Here is a 17965-nt window from a genome sequence, read left to right as displayed (position 1 = left end):
CGATTTCTCTCCTGTAGGGTGGTTGGATGACATTGGTCTCCCCCAGTACAAGACCCAGTTTGACGAAGGACGGGTAGATGGTCGAATGCTCCATTACATGACTCTTGTAAGTGATTGGCTCCTGGGAGTTGGGGAAGGGGAGTGTCAAATTGCTTTTCTCTGGAAAGACACAGAAATAGTGAGCAAAATACATTGTTTTCACAATGATTCCACCAGAGTTTCAGGGTGTTGCCTTAACTTGAGAAGAGCCAGAAGAGTTTCTGTTAAGTTGAAGTCAGAGGATTTGGTGATTGCAGTATCGTTGGGAAATTTAAAACTTGGATTTAAGCTGTATGAAGGCTAATCTAAACTCAGCTCTCCAGGAAGATGGTTTTATGTATATTCGACAATGTAGACCCTGAAGTGCACGCTTTGAAGGGGTAAATTTTCGCATAATTTTATATGCGAATTATATGTTATGAAGATGCTTTGTTTTATTTTATTTTAGATTTTATTCATTTATTTGAGAGAGAGGGTGAGATAGAGCACGAGCCCGGAGAGGGTCAGAGAGAGGAGGAGACTTTCACTTAGAAGGGAGCCTGATGTGAGGTTTGGTCCCGGGACTCTGGGATCATGACCTGAGCCGAAGGCAGCCACTTAACTGACTGAGCCACCAAGGCGCCCCTCTCCTAACGATGTTTAAAAAATAGAGTGTAGAGTGTCGAAGCCCTGGGGGTTTCTGAGTTACACATTCCTATATGCAGTGACTGCTCAGAAGAGACCACCCTTTTGACCTGACATCTAGAGACCCGTCTCCTCTCCTCCCTTCTGCTTTGGAGAATGTTACCCAAAACCTGCCTCCTTTCTCTCTTTAGCCCCGTTCCACTAGGGGAGTAATCGCAGAGGCAAGAAGTAGACTGAGGTGGACTCTCTGATTCCTGCATTACTGTTCCGTATTTTTATCCTTCCATCTAAGAGGTAGAAGGACTTTACAACAGTGGAAGAGACGGTTTCCAGGAGAACTTGTTCTAGATTCCGCAGTCCTGTTAGTGCACTGCTGCTTTAGATTCTTTTCTTTAAAAGGCCTTTTGTGAGCTACGCTCTGGAACCAACCCCGAGAAGTATCTTCTTTAAGTTTGTTGAAAATTTGGGGCATCTGGGTGGCTCAGTGCGTTAAGCCTCCGCCTTCAGCTCAGACCATGATCTCAGGGTCCTGGGATTGAGCCCCGCATCGGGCTCTCTGCTCAGCAGGGAGCCTGCTTCCTCCTCTCTCTCTCTGCCTGCCTCCCTGCCTACTTGTGATCTCTGTCTGTCAAATAAATAAATCGTTTTTTAAAAAAAAGTTGTTGAAAATTTCAAACAGCTTATTTTTCAATGTCAGAATTGTGGGGTACCTTTCATGGGATTCATTTTCTTCTCTGTCATTGAACCAAAGTCCGTACCTTGGTGGGCACCTGCTTGTAATAACACGAGCGCGTGGCACATTGCATGTATACTGTGTGCCAGACACTCTTCCAAGCTCCGTACTCCTATGAATACTCCAGTTTCAGCAAGCCTTGAGGTGACATTCTTGTTATCCCCCAGTGTTTAGGTGAGGGAATGAGAAACTTGAGAAATGGGGTAGTTCAACCAAGTTTCCACAGCCAGAAAGTAGTCAGAAGTCACAGGGTGTTTGAACCCAAGATGTTTCCAGATTCCTCCTCTTAATAGCTCAGCCTGCAACAAATTCAGTAAATACTTGCCTGCTTGTCTAGGTAGGTATGCTTCTGCACGAACATGAGTAGATTCAGGCTTAAAACCACAAGAAAAGTGCACATAAATTTTGTGACTATAAAAGAGTAAATCATCTTAGACAATTAGACCTCAAAAGTTCTGAGTCACAAAAATACCTATTTGAACATGATATCCTGGGCTGGATCCTGGAATAGAGAAAGGACCTAGTGGAAAAGCTGGTGAAATCTGAGTAAAGTCTGTAGTTTTAATTACCATTTTTTTGTTTATGTTAATTCCTCAGTTTTGATGACTACATTATGGTTATAGAAGGTGTTAACCATTAGGGAAAGCTGAGTGAAGGATATATGGAACTATTATCTCTTCTTTGGCAACTCTTTGGTAAATTAAAATTACCTAAAAGATTTTTTTAGGGGCACCTGGGTGGCTCAGTGGGTTAAGCCCCTGCCTTCGGCTCAGGTCATGATCTCAGGGTCCTGGGATCGAGCCCTGCATCAGGCTCTCTGTTTAGCAGGGAGCCTGCCTCTCCCTCTCTCTCTATGCCTGCCTCTCTCCCACTTATGATCTCTCTCTCTCTGTCAAATAAAAAAAAAAAAAGAAGAAGAAGGCGGCGGCACCTGGGTGGCTCAGTGGGCTAAACCCCTGCCTTCGGCTCAGGTCATGATCTCAGGGTCCTGGGATTGAGTCCGGCGTCGGGCTCTGCTTAGCAGGGAGCCTGCTTCCTCCTCTCTCTCTCTCTGCCTGCCTCTCTGCCTACTTGTGATCTTGCTCTGTCAAATAAATAAATAAAAATCTTTAAAAAAACAAAAGATTTGTTAAAAAATCTAAAAATAGTATCTGTTTTGATTTAAAACAGCCCTCTAAAAAAAATGTCTCAAGCTAAAATAATTTGCATTGTATTTACATTGTAATCACGTATTTAGATTTTTTTAAATCTGAAAAACTTGAATTAGTTGAAACTGACCCACGTGGAAATGTTTTGAATGGGTGTCTCAATCTTAGATTAAAATGTGTTGAATGCCTTCTAACTTACCATAAGGAAGTGCCTTAAAGAAATTGATCCAAAAAAAATTCAGGAAATAATTTTGCTGAGTAGCTTTAAGAATTTAAGCTGATTGTCCAATATTTTTATTTAAAAACTATTTCTATAATAGATTATCACCCCCCCCACCACCAACAAATGTGTTTATCAGTAAGGTGTGTCTAAAATGGATATTTTTCTTGTTTTATTTTCTTGGTGTGTTTGGAAATAGACTGGTGCTTATCTTGACACTGCCCTCCACATCACCTTCTGAAATAATTTGTTTTGGTGTGTTTGGTATGTTTGAAATGTTCCCAATAACCACAGACAGGAAAGTTACAACTGGAAGGAACTGATGGTGATACATGTTGCTACTAATAACTTCTTCATGTCTCCTTTCTCTTTAACTCTCACCAAAACCTTCTCATCGATCACAGACTCTGCTGGATAGAGCATAATAATCAAGAACTAGAGATTCCTTGAGGCTTGGGGAATACTATAACAGAGATACTTTTCTGATTTTCTCCCAAATGGTGATGTGCCTTAGTTCAGCAAACCTAGTTCTGCTGTCCTTACTGAACATCATGGGCTCTTAACTCTTTGCTTTATCACACCAAATCAAAGTGTAACCCAGCCAATTCCTTTCCAACTGTGCTCTACAGAGCTGTGGGGTCTCACGATCCTGTTTCAAAGTGTCCGGAAGAGAAACAGGTGAAACTTGGCTTCTGTTGATACAACACTAATTTTTTGGTGGTTGTTTTTAATTTGGGGTCCTGGAGAGGATTTTGTTGGGAACAGGAAAAAAAGTGTTCTGTTACCAAATAAAGGGTTTGAAAATACAAGCGCTCGAGGCCTGTTGGTAGAGGGGTTTCCTAGTTTTACTTGTTTTCTGAAATTTCCCTGAGAAGGTCCTCCTGCTCTAGGCCAGCTCAGTGAACTCCTCTTTTTGTTGTTGTTTTGTTTTGTTTTTTTTTTCAGGATGACTTACTGTCTTTGAAGGTCGTGAGTGTGCTACATCATCTCAGTATCAAAAGGGCTATCCAGGTCCTGAGGATCAACAACTTTGAACCGAACTGTTTGGGGAGGCGGCCGTCTGACGAGGTAGCACCTGAGGTTGAGATTCCCGCTGCATGCGCTCTCCATGCACGGGACAGCTGTGCGGGCAAAACAGACACACGAGTCTTCATGGGCCGGCAGGGAAGGCTTCTGCCATCCTCAGAGCCTCAAGTCCAGCCTCATTACCTTCTCGGGCTTTATTTTCCTATATCCCCCCCATTGTGATGGGTCTACCTGTGTAACCACAAAGATTGTGTTTTAATTTCCCTCCCTCCTTTTCTCAGGTGTCTCTTATTTTCTTGCCTCCTTAAGCCACAGAGTTAAATATCACTCTAGAGACTTGTTTTCCTAAAGCACTGCTTCATGAGTTTGTGAAAAAAGCTTGGAACACTGGCACGGATGCCTCAAAACAAAACTGAGATTAGCAGACCCCTTTTCACCTTTTCTGTAAATACTTAGTGGGATGTCGAGGGAATTGTGCTCTAGAAGGCAGACTTTGTAGAAGGTGCAGTTTGAGTGTTTGGGATCCCACAGTCAATGGACTAACGCTCCTTTTATTTTGTTTTACTTTTTTCATAAAAAATAAAATGTTCCAGATTTCATTGTTTATGCACCACACCCAGTGTTCCATGCAATACGTGCCCTCCTTAATACCCACCACCAGGCTTACCCAACCCCCTACCCCCCTCCCCTCCAAAACCCTCTGTGTGTTTCTCAGAGCCCACAGTCTCTCATGACTGAAGCTCCTGGTGGTTGTTTGTTCTCACAGAACAGCGTCACCCCGTCCGAAGTTCAGCAGTGGACCAATCACCGGGTGATGGAGTGGCTGCGCTCCGTGGACTTGGCAGAATATGCCCCCAATCTCAGAGGCAGTGGTGTCCATGGTGGGCTCATGGTAAAACTCTCTTTTAATTGAAAAACTGACTTCTCATTTTGTTTCCATCAGTCAAATGAGTTAGGACATTATCAGTTTGCTTGTCATAATCCTAGCACCATCAAACTGAGCCCTCCTGTAACCATTTCTAGGGAGTCTTTACTTTCCGAGTATTTTTCCCCATCATGTATTTGTATCATGTAGGGTTAGATCAGATTTCAATCCATTGTCTCTTATCTTATGTGACCATCTGGCCACTGGTTCTCATGTGAGGCGCAGCACCAAAGGCGTGAAACACCTGCCACATCCAGATTCTATTTCTGCACAGTGATATAAGGAGTCGCCTTCCAAAGGCTCCACTTTGGGGAGCTACAAGCCCTAACTTTGGAATGCATGGATGTTGGGAACGGCTCTACTTCTCACTGGCTTAGGCAAAATAAAGATCTATAGCTTGAAAATCAAAGTCCATGCTCGGTCTCTCTGGGCTGTTGCGGGATCATTGGTGATGACTAAATGAAGGAACTTTGCCAATTACAAAGCGCAGGGCAGACATGCATGATACACAGTGCCTTAAATGACTTTTTTTTTTTTATAGGTTCTAGAACCTCGTTTTAATGTAGAAACAATGGCTCAGCTATTGAACATCCCACCAAGTAAGACCCTCTTGCGAAGACATTTGGCTACTCATTTCAACCTTCTGATCGGGGCCGAGGCCCAGCACCAAAAGCGTGATGCCATGGAGTTACCAGATTATGTACTCCTGACAGCCAAGGCCAAAGTGAAGGTTGGTTTAGGCTTCTGTCTTCTAATAACTGGTTAAAGCAAAAACTAAAGCTGGGGCTTGGTTTTGACCTGACTGTCCCATTTTCTGGAGTTTCCTGAGTCTTGTGGATGGGTTAATGGTCTGTGCATCTTTAAGAGTAATTAAGAAAATGCATTTTTGCAAGTGTCTTTCTGGGGGAACCTTTGCTCACATTTATTCTATTAGAGTTAACAGTGATGAAGAGGATGACGTTGGGATGCAGTCAATGTATTGCCAATGCAGAGTCCATGACTTGGGCTCAAACATTGATTGCAGTTGTTCTATGGATAAATCCAGCAGAAGAGGAAGATTTCTCACACAGATTCAACTTGTCTGGCTTGCAATGAACCAATCTTGCAAGTTAGAAAAAGATACTTAAGAAATGACTCAAGGTAGACCAACAGAGAATGGCTGTTTCTGGGTATACCCAGATTCATGGGTCATACCAAATTCAGATTACATTTTCTTCTTTTTAATCATTTCTCTGTGAACTCTTATGAGTCTGTTATCTCAACCAACTTAATGTGGAGATAGAGTTTATCAGCTCTTCTGCAAATTTGTACTAATTTCTTTATATATAGAAATATAGATATTTCTCTCTCTCTCTCTTTTACCTCCTCTACCTGCCTGACACTTTCTCATTAGCTCCCTTTCTCTCTTAAGAGATCTGCCAGATTTGAAACTTCTCAAAGACTCTGTTCTATTTAAATTCTCACCATCAGCCTGATCACCGTCTGCTGAACTGATAGTCTCAGGGACTATGCAGTGACTCAGATGGAGTTTCTCTTCCAAGTATCATTAGAAATTCTCTCTCCAAACAAGCGAGGATTCCTTTAGCAACCTCAGTTCTGTTATGGAAGCATAGCCGGCATACAGGATAATCCTAGCTTCCCCTGAAAAGAAAACACAGTTAGGGGCGCCTGGGTGGCTCAGTGGGTTAAGCCGCTGCCTTCAGCTCAGGTCATGATCTCAGAGTCCTGGGATCGAGTCCCGCATCGGGCGCTCTGCTCAGCGGAGAGCCTGCTTCCCTCTCTCCTGCCTCTCCATCTACTTGTGATTTCTCTCTGTCAAATAAATAAATAAAATCTTTAAAAAAAAAAAAAATAGAAAACACATTTAGGACCATTCTCTTTTCCTGATCTGAGATGGGAAAACCTTGCAAAACTGGATTCATCCCTGAGAAATATCATTGCATTAAGTCCTGTTTAATCAAAAACTAAGGCTCTTGGCATTTTTTTGCATATCACCGTGACTGCGCAGCTAATTGGGGTGAATAAGTAGAACAAGCTTAATCTTCTGAGATTCATAATCTGGATCATTTATTATATTTGGGCACATCAATCATACACACACAGGGTGCTTTTATTTTTGTCACACCAATTTAATCATCCAATTGCTTTTCTCTGTAAATGGAGTGAATATTTGAATCATGCATATTCTCAATTCTCTGCCATATGAGTTTTATTAAATCCCTGGATGTTTGCTTTTCTTTTAAAGCCAAGGAAACTTACCTTCGGCAATTTTTGGAAACTGAGAAGGAAGAGACAGGAAGATAGGGAAAAATATATTTGCCCTATGGAACTGGGACATCCATCAGGAAGTACCTCTAAGAAGGGATTTAAACCTGGATTGGACACGCGTCTGTATGACGAAGATGATTTGGACTGGTTGGAGCAGGTAAAGGCAATAGGACATGCCTGTTTTCTTTCAAGTTCCTCCAGCCATGAAACACTAAATGGAAACTTGATGCACTGTGTCTACTAATCAGTTTTTTCTCTAATATCTGAAAATATAATAAGAAAATAATAGTCAATAGCTTCCCAGTTGCTTGCTATGTCCCAGGCACTATCCTCAGCAGTTAACGTATGTCAGCTTTCACTGACAGAGCCTTGTCATCCTCAGTGTAGGGGGAAGGAAACCGAGGCACGGAGAGGCTGAGTAACTCACCTGAGATAGAAGAGCAGCTTGAAGACCTGGGCTTCCAAGCTGCCAGGCTGGGATGCTCACTGATGTTATACTGTCTCTGGGTTATGGAAATCTGTGTATTAAGTCAAGTGGAAATACACAGCTCATGTAGTCTTTTTCAATGCAAAGTCCTGGATTTGAGTATTGCCCCCTAGTCACCAATCCTTTGATGTCATTGTCAATATCAGAGCATTAGGCTAGAGGTGCCAGTAAAGGGACATTTTGGCTCATTCTTAGCCTCTGGTTGCTGTAACGAAAGGAGGTATCCCCAGAAGTGTTCTGTTGCTCCCAGCCCGTTTCATATCACTTGCATTATTTCTTCTTCGACTTCTCATTTTGCTGTCCTTTCTTTGAAATGATGCAACCGAGTAGGTCACATGATGGGTGTGTTCTTTACAGATGGAGGATTCAGAAGACACAGTGAGACAGATACGGGTGTTCACCGAAGGCATCAACAATCTAACGGTAAGTCTGTAAAACGAAGTTAAAATGTTATTCTACAGGGGCACCTGGCTGGCTCCGTTGGTGGAGCGTGCGATTCTTGATGGGGTTGTGACTTCGAGCCCTACGTTGGGGGTAGAGATTACTTAAAAATAAAATCCTTAAAAATGAGAAGAAGTTTAAAATAAAAATGTTATTCTAAAAAGATATTTAAAATAACCCCAAAGGACTGCATGTTTTAACGGAGCGTGTGTCGTGCCGAGCTCCTGCTTCCTGTTTCATGACCCCATCCCCTTGTTTTCCAGCGCAAGTTAAAGGAGGACGACATGTTTCGGGATTTTGCCGCCCGTTTCCCCAGTGCCAGCATCACTGACGAGGACTCCAATGTTTAATCTGAGCACTTGGACGAGCATGAGGAGCCCCTTGGCTTTCCTCCACCTGATTTTTCAAACAACTCAAAGAATCTAGAACAAACAACAGATTATATACAATTGATCATTCCACCTTCTCGGAAATGGACACGGAGGCCTGGGTTGCGGGGGACAGCGTGTGCCTATTCCGAAGACGCCATGAAAAATGAGACACTGGTGAATGAGAGTGTAGTGGTCTGTCCTCTATTTAATGTAAAAATCTGTGATATATTTAAAGTGTTGCATTTAATATGAGTGTTTTACTGTAGCGTTTCACGTTCCCATTCAACAGTACCCAGGATTTGGGGATCAGGAAGCAGTGCGTGGATGATCTCGTCACGTCAGTGTGACAACACTGTAGCTGTCAGCATAGGACATCACATGCTTTCAAAATCCGTATGTGGAATTTCCTCAAGTGTTCCACGTGCCTGCTAAATGCCAGCGGCCACCTCCACTTGCCACCTCTTGTCCTATTTTATATATTTTTCTAAATACGTGTATATATTTAGTACATAGAAAATAGAACTTTTATTTTGTGACATACAGGAGATGATGAAAAGCAAATGCAGTGCTCCAAACAGTCATATACCAAGTGGTCCTCGAAAGGTTGGGATGATCTCTCCTTCTCCAAGCTGAATTTTAATGATATTAAAAATGAGTTAATATTGATCATCCCAACTAAATTAGGGTATATGAAATGCCCCTTCTCTGATGACACATCACCCAGTTAATTGTTGAAGAGTTGAAAGTTTCAGCCTTCATCTTGGATCCTTTAGCCTCAAAAGGAAGAACACCAGGGACATTTGAATACTATTAACTCAAATGAATTCAGAAGTTCCCCCCCAAATTTGTAGAAATTTCTGAAGAAATCAGACCCAAACAAAAACCTTCACAGTATTAAGCTGCTTATTTTCCTTCTTGCTGAGTATCTCATGACATCAAAATACTAACCATCTACCTACTGTTATTAATTGTATATTTCTCAGGCTATCAGTGGATGGGATTTTTTTATGTTAAGCTGAATATGCATCTGAACATTTCGTCTCAGAGTTCAGTAACGCTGAGGCTGCACAATGAGTTTTAGAATGGCTATATATTGATGAGAAAACGTAATTCATGTTTTTAGCACAGGGCCCAGATGACATTTATTTCTAAAGGAAATAGCGGTGGCAAAAACTTACTGTGTTTATCATTATTTTTAGGGGTAGTCGAAAAAATAACCTATTTTTTATTCACTACTACACTTCCCATGATAGCCAACATGGTAAAGACGTCACAAATTGGTGTGGGGAGAGGCAGTTCAGTATGTGCCCATGGATTTGCTTATAAATTCTATTTGAATATCAGTGGTGTGATCTTGCAAGTTCTTAGCAGGTTACCAAGCTTTTCAGCAAGGGCCTATAATACCAAATTACTGTTTATTCGTGACTAAAATGATCTGATGCTAATAATAATCTTTTACTCTCTACTATTCATTGTCTGGTAACTGTATTGGACTCTTACATACTAGTATTTTTTTTAATGTGAACATATGTCACCATTTGAAAAACAATTTCTTATTCAAACCTGGTTAAAAAAAATATGCCAGAAGACTGTTAGAGATGCCAAATATTCTTTATTCAGGGCAGTGTAACATAACTGATGATATGTGATAAAGTTAAATTTATTTTTGATGAGATATATTTTATTTACAAAACATTGTGCACTGCTGGTTTTAACATATGAAAAGAAATAAAGTCAGTTGATAATTGTCTCCTGTTTTTATGCTCTGTGACTTTATTTTCCTTTGTGCAGAATACCCAGTAGGCTTTATTTCTGACCTATTAGAACAGTGACACAGATGCTTTATCATTTGCAAACTCCCATAAATTTCATGGGGGAGGGTTATAGCATATATCGACAGGTAGAAATTTGAGGGCTCTGAGGAATTTCTGTACAAAAGGAAATAGGCAGCTGGACTGGGTGAGGCGTAAGGAATCCTAGCAGAGGGGTTATTAGAAAAGCAAAGGGAAATGACTCGCCATCAAAGTTGAAGAAGTTTGTTTTAGAAGGAGATGTATATTCCTTTAAAGAACTAAATACTGTCTTTAAGTAAAATTTGAAAAGCGGAAACCTATCTTGGAAGAGATTGCCCAATATTAGAAGTGGAGTGAACATCGCTAGAGAAGAACAGATGTTTTGGTGAGAGTTAATCATCTCTAACTTAATAAACCAGCAGGAATGTGTGAATACAACACACCTCCTTGGCAAACAGAGAGACCGGGCATGTTTGTTTAGCTGTGTGTCTATGTGCTCAGCTACGCCACGTCAATGCTGAGTCAGAAAACTGGGACTGCATTACCAGACATGACTTCACTGTAAAACACCGTAAAACTTCTCCGAAGAAGTCATTCTGCATGAGCTTCATACGTTCGATCTCCAGAAGCAGTATTGATCAGGTGAAGAGGAAATATGGGGCAAAACTCATCGCAACAGTTGCCTCCGAAGGACAGCAAAGAGGATTCCAGCATCTGTGAGGTTGTCAGCGAGGCTATAGTCCATGCAGCTCGGAAAGTGAGGGAGTATCTTGGATTCGAAGATCCTCTGAGCAATCTGTGCCCAGCTTCCAACACTCTGAACGAGATCTTCTTAATCCACTTCATCACTTTCTGCCAAGACAAGGGAGTGGATGAATGGCTCACCACCACCAAGATGACCAAGCACCAAGCTGTACTGTTCGGGGCAGACTGGATTTGGACTTTCTGGGGAGCCGACAAACAGATCAGGCTTCAGCTGGCAGTGCAAACTCTGCAGATGTCTTCCCTCCCTCCTGTGGCATCTCAGCCCTGTGACATGTCCCCTCCAGAATCCAGGGCAGGGGGGTCTTCCAGGAAGAGAAGTCGATTTGATAAGCTTGAAGAATTCTGTCACTTGATAGGAGATGACTGACTGGGCCTGTTTATCATCTTTGGGGTGCCAGGTAAGCCCAAAGACATCAGAGGAGTAGTCCTGGACAGTGTCAAAAGTGAGACCGTGCGGGGCCAGTTGCCAGGACGGAAGGCCGTGGCACAGTTTGTCCTGGAAACGGAAGAGTGTGTGCCCATCAGAAAGCTGCTGGGGAACTGTCTGAGTAAGAAAGATGGGCTGAGAGAGGTGGGCAAGGTTTATATTAGCATCCTCTGAACTGGACGTGGGCAAAGAGACTGTAAGGCAAAAAGGAAAAAGTATTTCAGCGAGCTCATCCACATGCATCATCCCAGCATGGGATTTTTTTTTTTTTCTCTCCCCACCCTCCATTGCAAGAAAATAATCACCTGGATCAAAGCATATAATGTCATGACAACAGGGGGGGAAAAAACCCTGCTCATATTGCAGGGAAAATTAATTTATTCAATAATAAAAATAAGAGGAGAGAATAAAGTCAGCCTTGAAGTTTGATTTGCTAAGTAAAAGTCTTTAATTGTTTAATAAGTCTAGAACTGTAAAGTGTAAAATGTATTTTTACTGCTTGGGTGGGAGGTGGCAGGGTGGGGGATAAGCTGGTCCGTGAGACTACAGAATGGGATTAATTACACTGACAGCACCAGTCCGATTCAGGACCCCTAAACAAAACCTCATTCCCTCTCTTCCTATGAGCTCTGCCCTTGATCCCATCTCCTCCCCAGCTGCTTTTTCTGCGCACAGAGACTCTTGGTAGGATTCACTTTGGGACTTGCCTGAAGTGTCCACTTTCCCTAGGCGTTAAACACAGTGACCCCTGAGGTGCCTGGGTGGCTCAGATGATTAAGCATCTGCCATCAACTCAGGTCATGATCTCAGGGTCCTGGAATTGAGACCCACATCAGGCTCCCCGCTTCTGCCTCTCCCTCTACTACTCTGTCTGCTTGTGCTCTCTCACCCGCCCTGTCAAATAAAACATTTAAAATAGGGGCGCCTGGGTGGCTCAGTGGTTTGGGCTGCTGCCTTTGGCTCGGGTCATGATCTCAGGGTCCTGGGATCGAGCCCCGCATCGGTCTCCCTGCTCCGCAGGAAGCCTGCTTCCCTCTCTCTCTCTCTCTGCCTGCCTCTCTGCCTACTTGTGATCTCCGTCTTTCAAATAAATAAATAAAATCTTTAAAAAAAAAAAAAAACATTTAAAATAAATAAACAGTGACCCCTATAGCAATCCCTCGTAATGATGATTAACATGTATCCACTTATAAAAACTATCTTTGCTTAAAAGCCTGGGTGGAATTGTAATAGTAGTAAAAGAGAGGAAAACTAAGTGAAGCAAAAAGTGCTTAGGAATGTAAATGAAAGATTCATTCCCATGATTGGTAAATGCCTAGTTTTATGTCAGGTGTTGTCCTACACCCTTCCAATCCAGTAGTAAGAACAAAGTCCCTACTCTTGGCGATTTCTCTTTTAATGATGGAAGACTGACAATTGACAAATATATGATTATATAAAATGCATCTTAAAAATATATCTAGTGTTATGTGAAAGCACGGATAAAGGGATAGTGAGTGAAGGGGGTACTACTATATATGGGATTTAGGATTTAGGTTAAGGAAGACCTCTGAGAAGGGATAATTGACCAGAGATCTGAATGAAAAGGGAGAGCATTAGTACAGAGAGATCTGGGAAAGAATGTTCTAGGCTTAGAGTACTGCAAAGGCAGAGCCTGAAATGGGAGCAGAGTCAATGTGTGTAAAGCAAAGCAGAGGCGGCTGGTGTGAATGGAGTCCAGGGAGCCCGGGAGAGAGTGATAGGAGTTGAAATTGAAGTACCCAGCAAATGAAACAAGCAAATCACCCTTGTGAGGACCCAATTTTATTGTGAGTGATAAAGGGACAGACAGACATGCCTTGATCAGATTGATCAGACTTACTCTTCAAAAAAAATTTCTCTTAGGCACCTGGGTGGCTCAGCTGGTTAAGCCACTGCCTTCGGCTCAAGTCATGATCCCGAGTCCCCGGATGGAGTCCCGCATTGGGCTCCTAGCTATGCGGGGAGTCTGCTTCTCCCTCTGACCCCTTCCCCTCTCATGCTCTCTCACTCTCTCTCTCTCAGATAAATAAATAAAATCTTTAAAACAAAAAACAACACCTCACTTGATTACTAGGCTGTAAGGAGGAAAGAGTGAAATCCGAGCCCCTGGGAGCAGCTGGGAAGCTGTTAAAAGAGTTGAAGGTAAAGCATACAGCGTTTGCTGATGATTGGATGTAGGGATGAAATCTACCACAATTAATGCTGTATTTCCAAACATCTTAAATATTAAGGATGCAAGGGAAGAAATAAAGGCACACACTTTGAATGAGCCTGGAAACTACCCTGACACTCAATGTTTCCTTGGCATATGTGGACCCTATCTGTAGCAATGCTGTGTCAAGGAAACTATCAAGAAGGTGGTTAGGGTATGGGGATGAGTTCAATTAATTTGAAGGAGATGATGCTTGTGATAACATTTTTCCATACTAAATTATAAGCTAACAATAATTTTGGGAACTCTAGTACAAATTGTAAATATCCATGTTCTAAACAACTGGAAGATATAAATCAAAGATTTACCATGTCTTCTTTTTTTCATGAAAATAAAAATGTGAAGGTTTTGCTGATTTAAAAAATATTGTATTTTTTAAAAATCTGCATTCTGCTGTAAAAAAGTATGGAAATACAGAAAGTTAAGCCTTCGGGAGTCTCACCCTCTCTCCATACCCACTCTCTCCAGTTTGCTGGAGAGTTAACATTAAGAATATTGCTTAATTAACAATTCTGCTTAATTAAGAATTTGCTTAAGAAATTTGCATAATTAAGAATTAAGAATTTTGCTATTAACTAAGACGTTTTGAAGAAGTTTTAACTAAAAGTAGCTCTCTGACAGAAAGTCACTGGATTAATCTGGGTTTTAGATATAATAAAACCCCATTATAAAAATCCTTAATATTTAAAATTATTCCACGCAGCATTGGCTATAATTTGCAGGGCCATAATTTGGTAAGAAAGCTGAACAAAAAGTTTTTATCCTAAGTGAGCAACTGCACTTTTAAGAATTCTTCCAACTGAAAAATTATGTAATTCTTAGTGACTCCTAGGTACATGTGTTACTGTTTACACTGCATGAAACATATTATTGCCTGCTGACAGGATTGCAAATGAGTTCTTTTAATTCAGAAGGAACCTTACTGTACTTGATGTCTGGGAAAACAGTAAGTATTTTTCTAGGTCCTCTAACTCTGGTCATGTCTGTCCACTAACGTCTTAGGGAGATAGTAAGACAAAAAGAAAACACAGGAGGGCAGGGTGAGGACAGGAGTCTCAACTTCCTGCTCAGAAACCGAGAGATCCCTGAATATAAAGTAATTCTGTAAAGATTCATAATTCTTTTGTCCCTAAATTTGTATGGTATAGGTCTTGTAATTAATTCACTGTCCTAGAACATACAAACTGGAGAGTACAAAAATCACAGCTGTATTGACCATGAGCTTAATTCCAATGACCACCATTTATTTATTTTAAGATTTTATTTATTTATTTAGCAGAGAGAGATCACAAGTAGGCAGAGAAGCAGGCAGAGGGAGAGGGAAGCAGGCTCCGTGCTGAGCAGAGAGCCAGATGCGGGACTCAATCCCAGGGCCCTGGGATCATGACCTGAGCCAAAGGCAGAGGCTTAACCCACTGAGCCACCCAGAGGCCCCATGACCACCATTTATACTCTGCCTTCTGCAACATAACTACTTAAATCACAACAGCTCTGAGGAAGATCTTACGGTTCCATTTTCCACGAAACTGAAGCTCAGAGATGTTAGATAGATTTTCTCCAGAACACAAAAAAACAGAGCCTGGATTCAAACCCCATACCCATCTGACCAAAAGGCTGTACTTTTAATCTTAAAAACAGAGGAGACGGTAGCTCACCATGTGAAGACAGAAGCAGGGATTGGAGCCATATATCTACAAGCTACTGCAAACCATCAGAAGGGAGCAGAGAGGCATAAACAGATTCTCAGAACTTCCAGAAGGAACTGTTAATCTTAAAACTGTCAATTATTTTACCAGCAAAAATGAGTTTACTAGGGATTAGCAGAGACTTGCAGTTTAGGACATGGATGCTACAGCAAAACCATTGGCATGTATGGAGAACAAATGAGATGACTGCTTTGTTACAAAGAAGGGAGTTGGGAGGGGCTGTTATGGATGAAAAGTCCTAGAGAGTAAACTGGGAGTTTGTTGAGGCATGTTGCCTTTTCCTTAGCTAATCCTGACAGTCTCTTCCTGACTGGCCTGTTTCCTGCGGGGCTTAGTAAACTGGTATCCACTGGCAAGACCTGCAAGGTACTCTCTGTTCCTGGTGGGGTCTGTACTTGCTGGCTAGTGGTAGGATGTGAGAGCTCCCTCATCTGGCCTCTAGACTTCATTTTAAATGATATTTCCTTTTATTAATTTCTCCTGCTAACACCTGGATTTGGGTTTTTCGCATCTAGAACTGGTGAGAGAATAAATGTTATTTTAAGTCACTCAATTTGTGGTACTTTCTTAGGGCAGCCCTAGGAAACTAGTCCATTTAACACACTGTACTTCTGCTTTGGAACAGTTATGGGATGGTAAAAGGCCAGGAAAGATGAGAATGGTGATTATCACGAATACTTGTCCCCATCTGCCAATTACCCTCCCCCACCCCCCAACAATACTGATTGATGTCCATAGCACAAGGAATGCTTGCACACACACTACTCTGGGACACCTGCACCCCCCTGCTCTACTTGGTATGCTTACCAAGAGTCAGTCGTGTTGGTTCCCAGTTATTCCTGTTACTGTAATTTTGTACTTTGGTTAAATATTATAGTACCTATTAAAAACAATAGAGGATAATTTTTTAATGGTTGTACATTAATCCATCCTAGGGTTGTCAAAATAGGTTTCAATCCAAGATGCCTCGAGGCAGGAAGACCTTGAACTCACCTCCTTTACAGACACACAAATCTACAACTTTTTATTGAAATAGAGGAGGGCAGAAAAAAAAAAATCTCATTTTAAAAATGACCATTAGGGGCGCCTGGGTGGCTCAGTGGGTTAAGCCGCTGCCTTCGGCTCAGGTCATGATCTCAGGGTCCTGGGATCGAGTCCCGCATCGGGTTCTCTGCTCCTGCTTCCTCCTCTCTCTCTCTCTGCCTGCCTCTCTGCCTACTTGTGATCTCTCCGTCAAAGAAATAAATAAAATCTTTAAAAAATAAATAAATAAAAATAAAAATGACCATTATTGGGGCGCCTGCGTGGCTCAGTCATTAAGTGTCTGTCTTTCTCTCAGATCATGATCCCAGGGTTTTGGGATTGAGCCTCCAGCCCCGCTTGGGGCTCCCTGCTCAGCAGGGCGCCTGCTTCTCCTGCTCCCCCTGCTCATGCTCCCTTTGCTCATGCTCCCTCTTGCGCTCTGTCAAATAAACTTTTTAAAAAATCCTTAAAAAAAAGAAAGAATGACCATTATTTTTGAGGTCTTGATGAGGTCTTTTTGTAATTCTAACCTGATCTACAAAGGAGCTAACGAAATCATTAATAACAGTCACAGCCTATGCACACAGGGCGCTCACTGTAGGCTAACAGTTCACCCAGAGCTTTCGCTATATTTACTTGATTAGGATCAACCCAGCCAAGAAAAAATGAAGTCAAGTTTTAAACAGAAGTAGTTTGGCTAGAGGCCATCCTTTTAACTACTCTCAGATACTGTCTCGTTCTTAGAGTATATCACTTGCACCAGCTCAAGACTTCTTTAAACCGAGAAAGTGTGGAAAGGCAGCAATGGCAAAGGAGCAGGGCCCTAAGGTAAACTGCCAGACTCTTGTGTCATCTGAAATCCCAGCCAGATCACATTTGCCTTCTGTAAGCCACATTTTTCCCCATCCCTTACAGTCCTCTTTGGACTCACTGCGTATGTATGTATGTATGTATGTATGTATGTATTAAAAAATTTTGTTACCTTTTTGTTTTCTTCTATTAGTTTTTCCTATTTTGGGGCTATCTTCTTGCACATTTGACTCCAAGCGGACTTTGCAGGCCCGCCTATTTCCTGTTTTTCCCCCGTAGGGGCGGGGCAAGGTGGGGCGAACCTGCGCAGTAGCGGCCTCAGAGCCGCCCCTTGACTCCCGACTGCGCTTGTCCCATCCGGCTTGCCGTCCTCGCGACCATGGCGGCTGCCGCGCTCTCCGCGTGGCTGACCCTGCAGCCGGGGACCAGGACCCTGCGTGCTTTCTGTACCTCCGTGTCTCCGGCCACCCGCTCCGCGATACCAAGCCCGCGTGAGTGTCTGTCGCCTCCCCTCCGGGCTTTGCGGGAGGTGAGAGGGCGGAACACCGAATCCATGCTAGCCGCCGCGGTGGCGGAGCCCGCACCGCCTTGGGGAAGCCGGTACGTCCTTTGCTCCCGGTAGCAAAGCCGCAGGTGTGGGTCTCTTTTCTGTACCCCTGTCATCGGATTTTTAGTCGCTGATTTCTGCTTCTGGATGGGCTGGACGTTGCGAGCTTTCTGCCCCTAGCCCCTTACAGTGAGTGACCCGCGCTTTCTGGTCCTCCCTTTGCGCGGCCACTGGCACAGGGTCACGCTAGGTACTGGTGCCGGGTGATGTTTGTTGGGCAGTGCTGAACCATGGGTTTTCTCGAACGTTAAGAGAAGCATACAGCTCTCGTGGGACAAATTGCCGCTCTGAATTCCAGCCCTAGGTAGGCCACCAAATG

At 42.7% G+C, this 17965-nt stretch overlaps 2 protein-coding genes and 1 pseudogene across 4 annotated transcripts in view; all 3 read left to right on the top strand.

Annotated features, from left to right (window-relative positions):
* LOC309868516 (liprin-beta-1-like) overlaps nt 1-8651 on the top strand; it is a 153713-nt gene extending 145062 nt beyond the window's left edge. Inside the window, exons 21-27 of the mRNA XM_082738440.1 lie at nt 18-106; nt 3710-3832; nt 4557-4682; nt 5257-5445; nt 6961-7140; nt 7828-7893; nt 8175-8651. Of these exons, the coding sequence (XP_082594566.1) occupies nt 18-106; nt 3710-3832; nt 4557-4682; nt 5257-5445; nt 6961-7140; nt 7828-7893; nt 8175-8261 (860 nt within the window). The 3' untranslated portion in view covers nt 8262-8651. The remainder of the gene's footprint in view (nt 1-17; nt 107-3709; nt 3833-4556; nt 4683-5256; nt 5446-6960; nt 7141-7827; nt 7894-8174) is intronic.
* Nucleotides 8652-10728: 2077 nt separating this feature from the next.
* LOC309868531 (rab15 effector protein pseudogene) lies at nt 10729-11487 on the top strand (annotated as a pseudogene). Its single transcript has one exon. The product of its transcript is annotated as a rab15 effector protein pseudogene (transcript).
* Nucleotides 11488-16654: 5167 nt separating this feature from the next.
* Nucleotides 16655-17965, top strand: part of LOC309868521 (liprin-beta-1-like) — a 150768-nt gene continuing 149457 nt past the window's right edge. The window contains exon 1 of one of the 2 annotated variants that reach the window (XM_082738446.1): nt 16655-17639. In XM_082738446.1, the coding sequence (XP_082594572.1) occupies nt 17419-17639 (221 nt within the window). In that variant the 5' untranslated portion in view covers nt 16655-17418. The remainder of the gene's footprint in view (nt 17640-17965) is intronic. The other variant, XM_082738445.1, reaches the window with a different exon arrangement.

Source organism: Mustela nivalis, assembly GCF_964662115.1.
Source record: "Mustela nivalis genome assembly, chromosome: 7".
NCBI lineage: Eukaryota > Metazoa > Chordata > Mammalia > Carnivora > Mustelidae > Mustela > Mustela nivalis.
The sequence above is the reverse complement of the archived record's forward strand: the minus strand, read 5'-3'. Positions and strand labels throughout refer to the sequence as shown.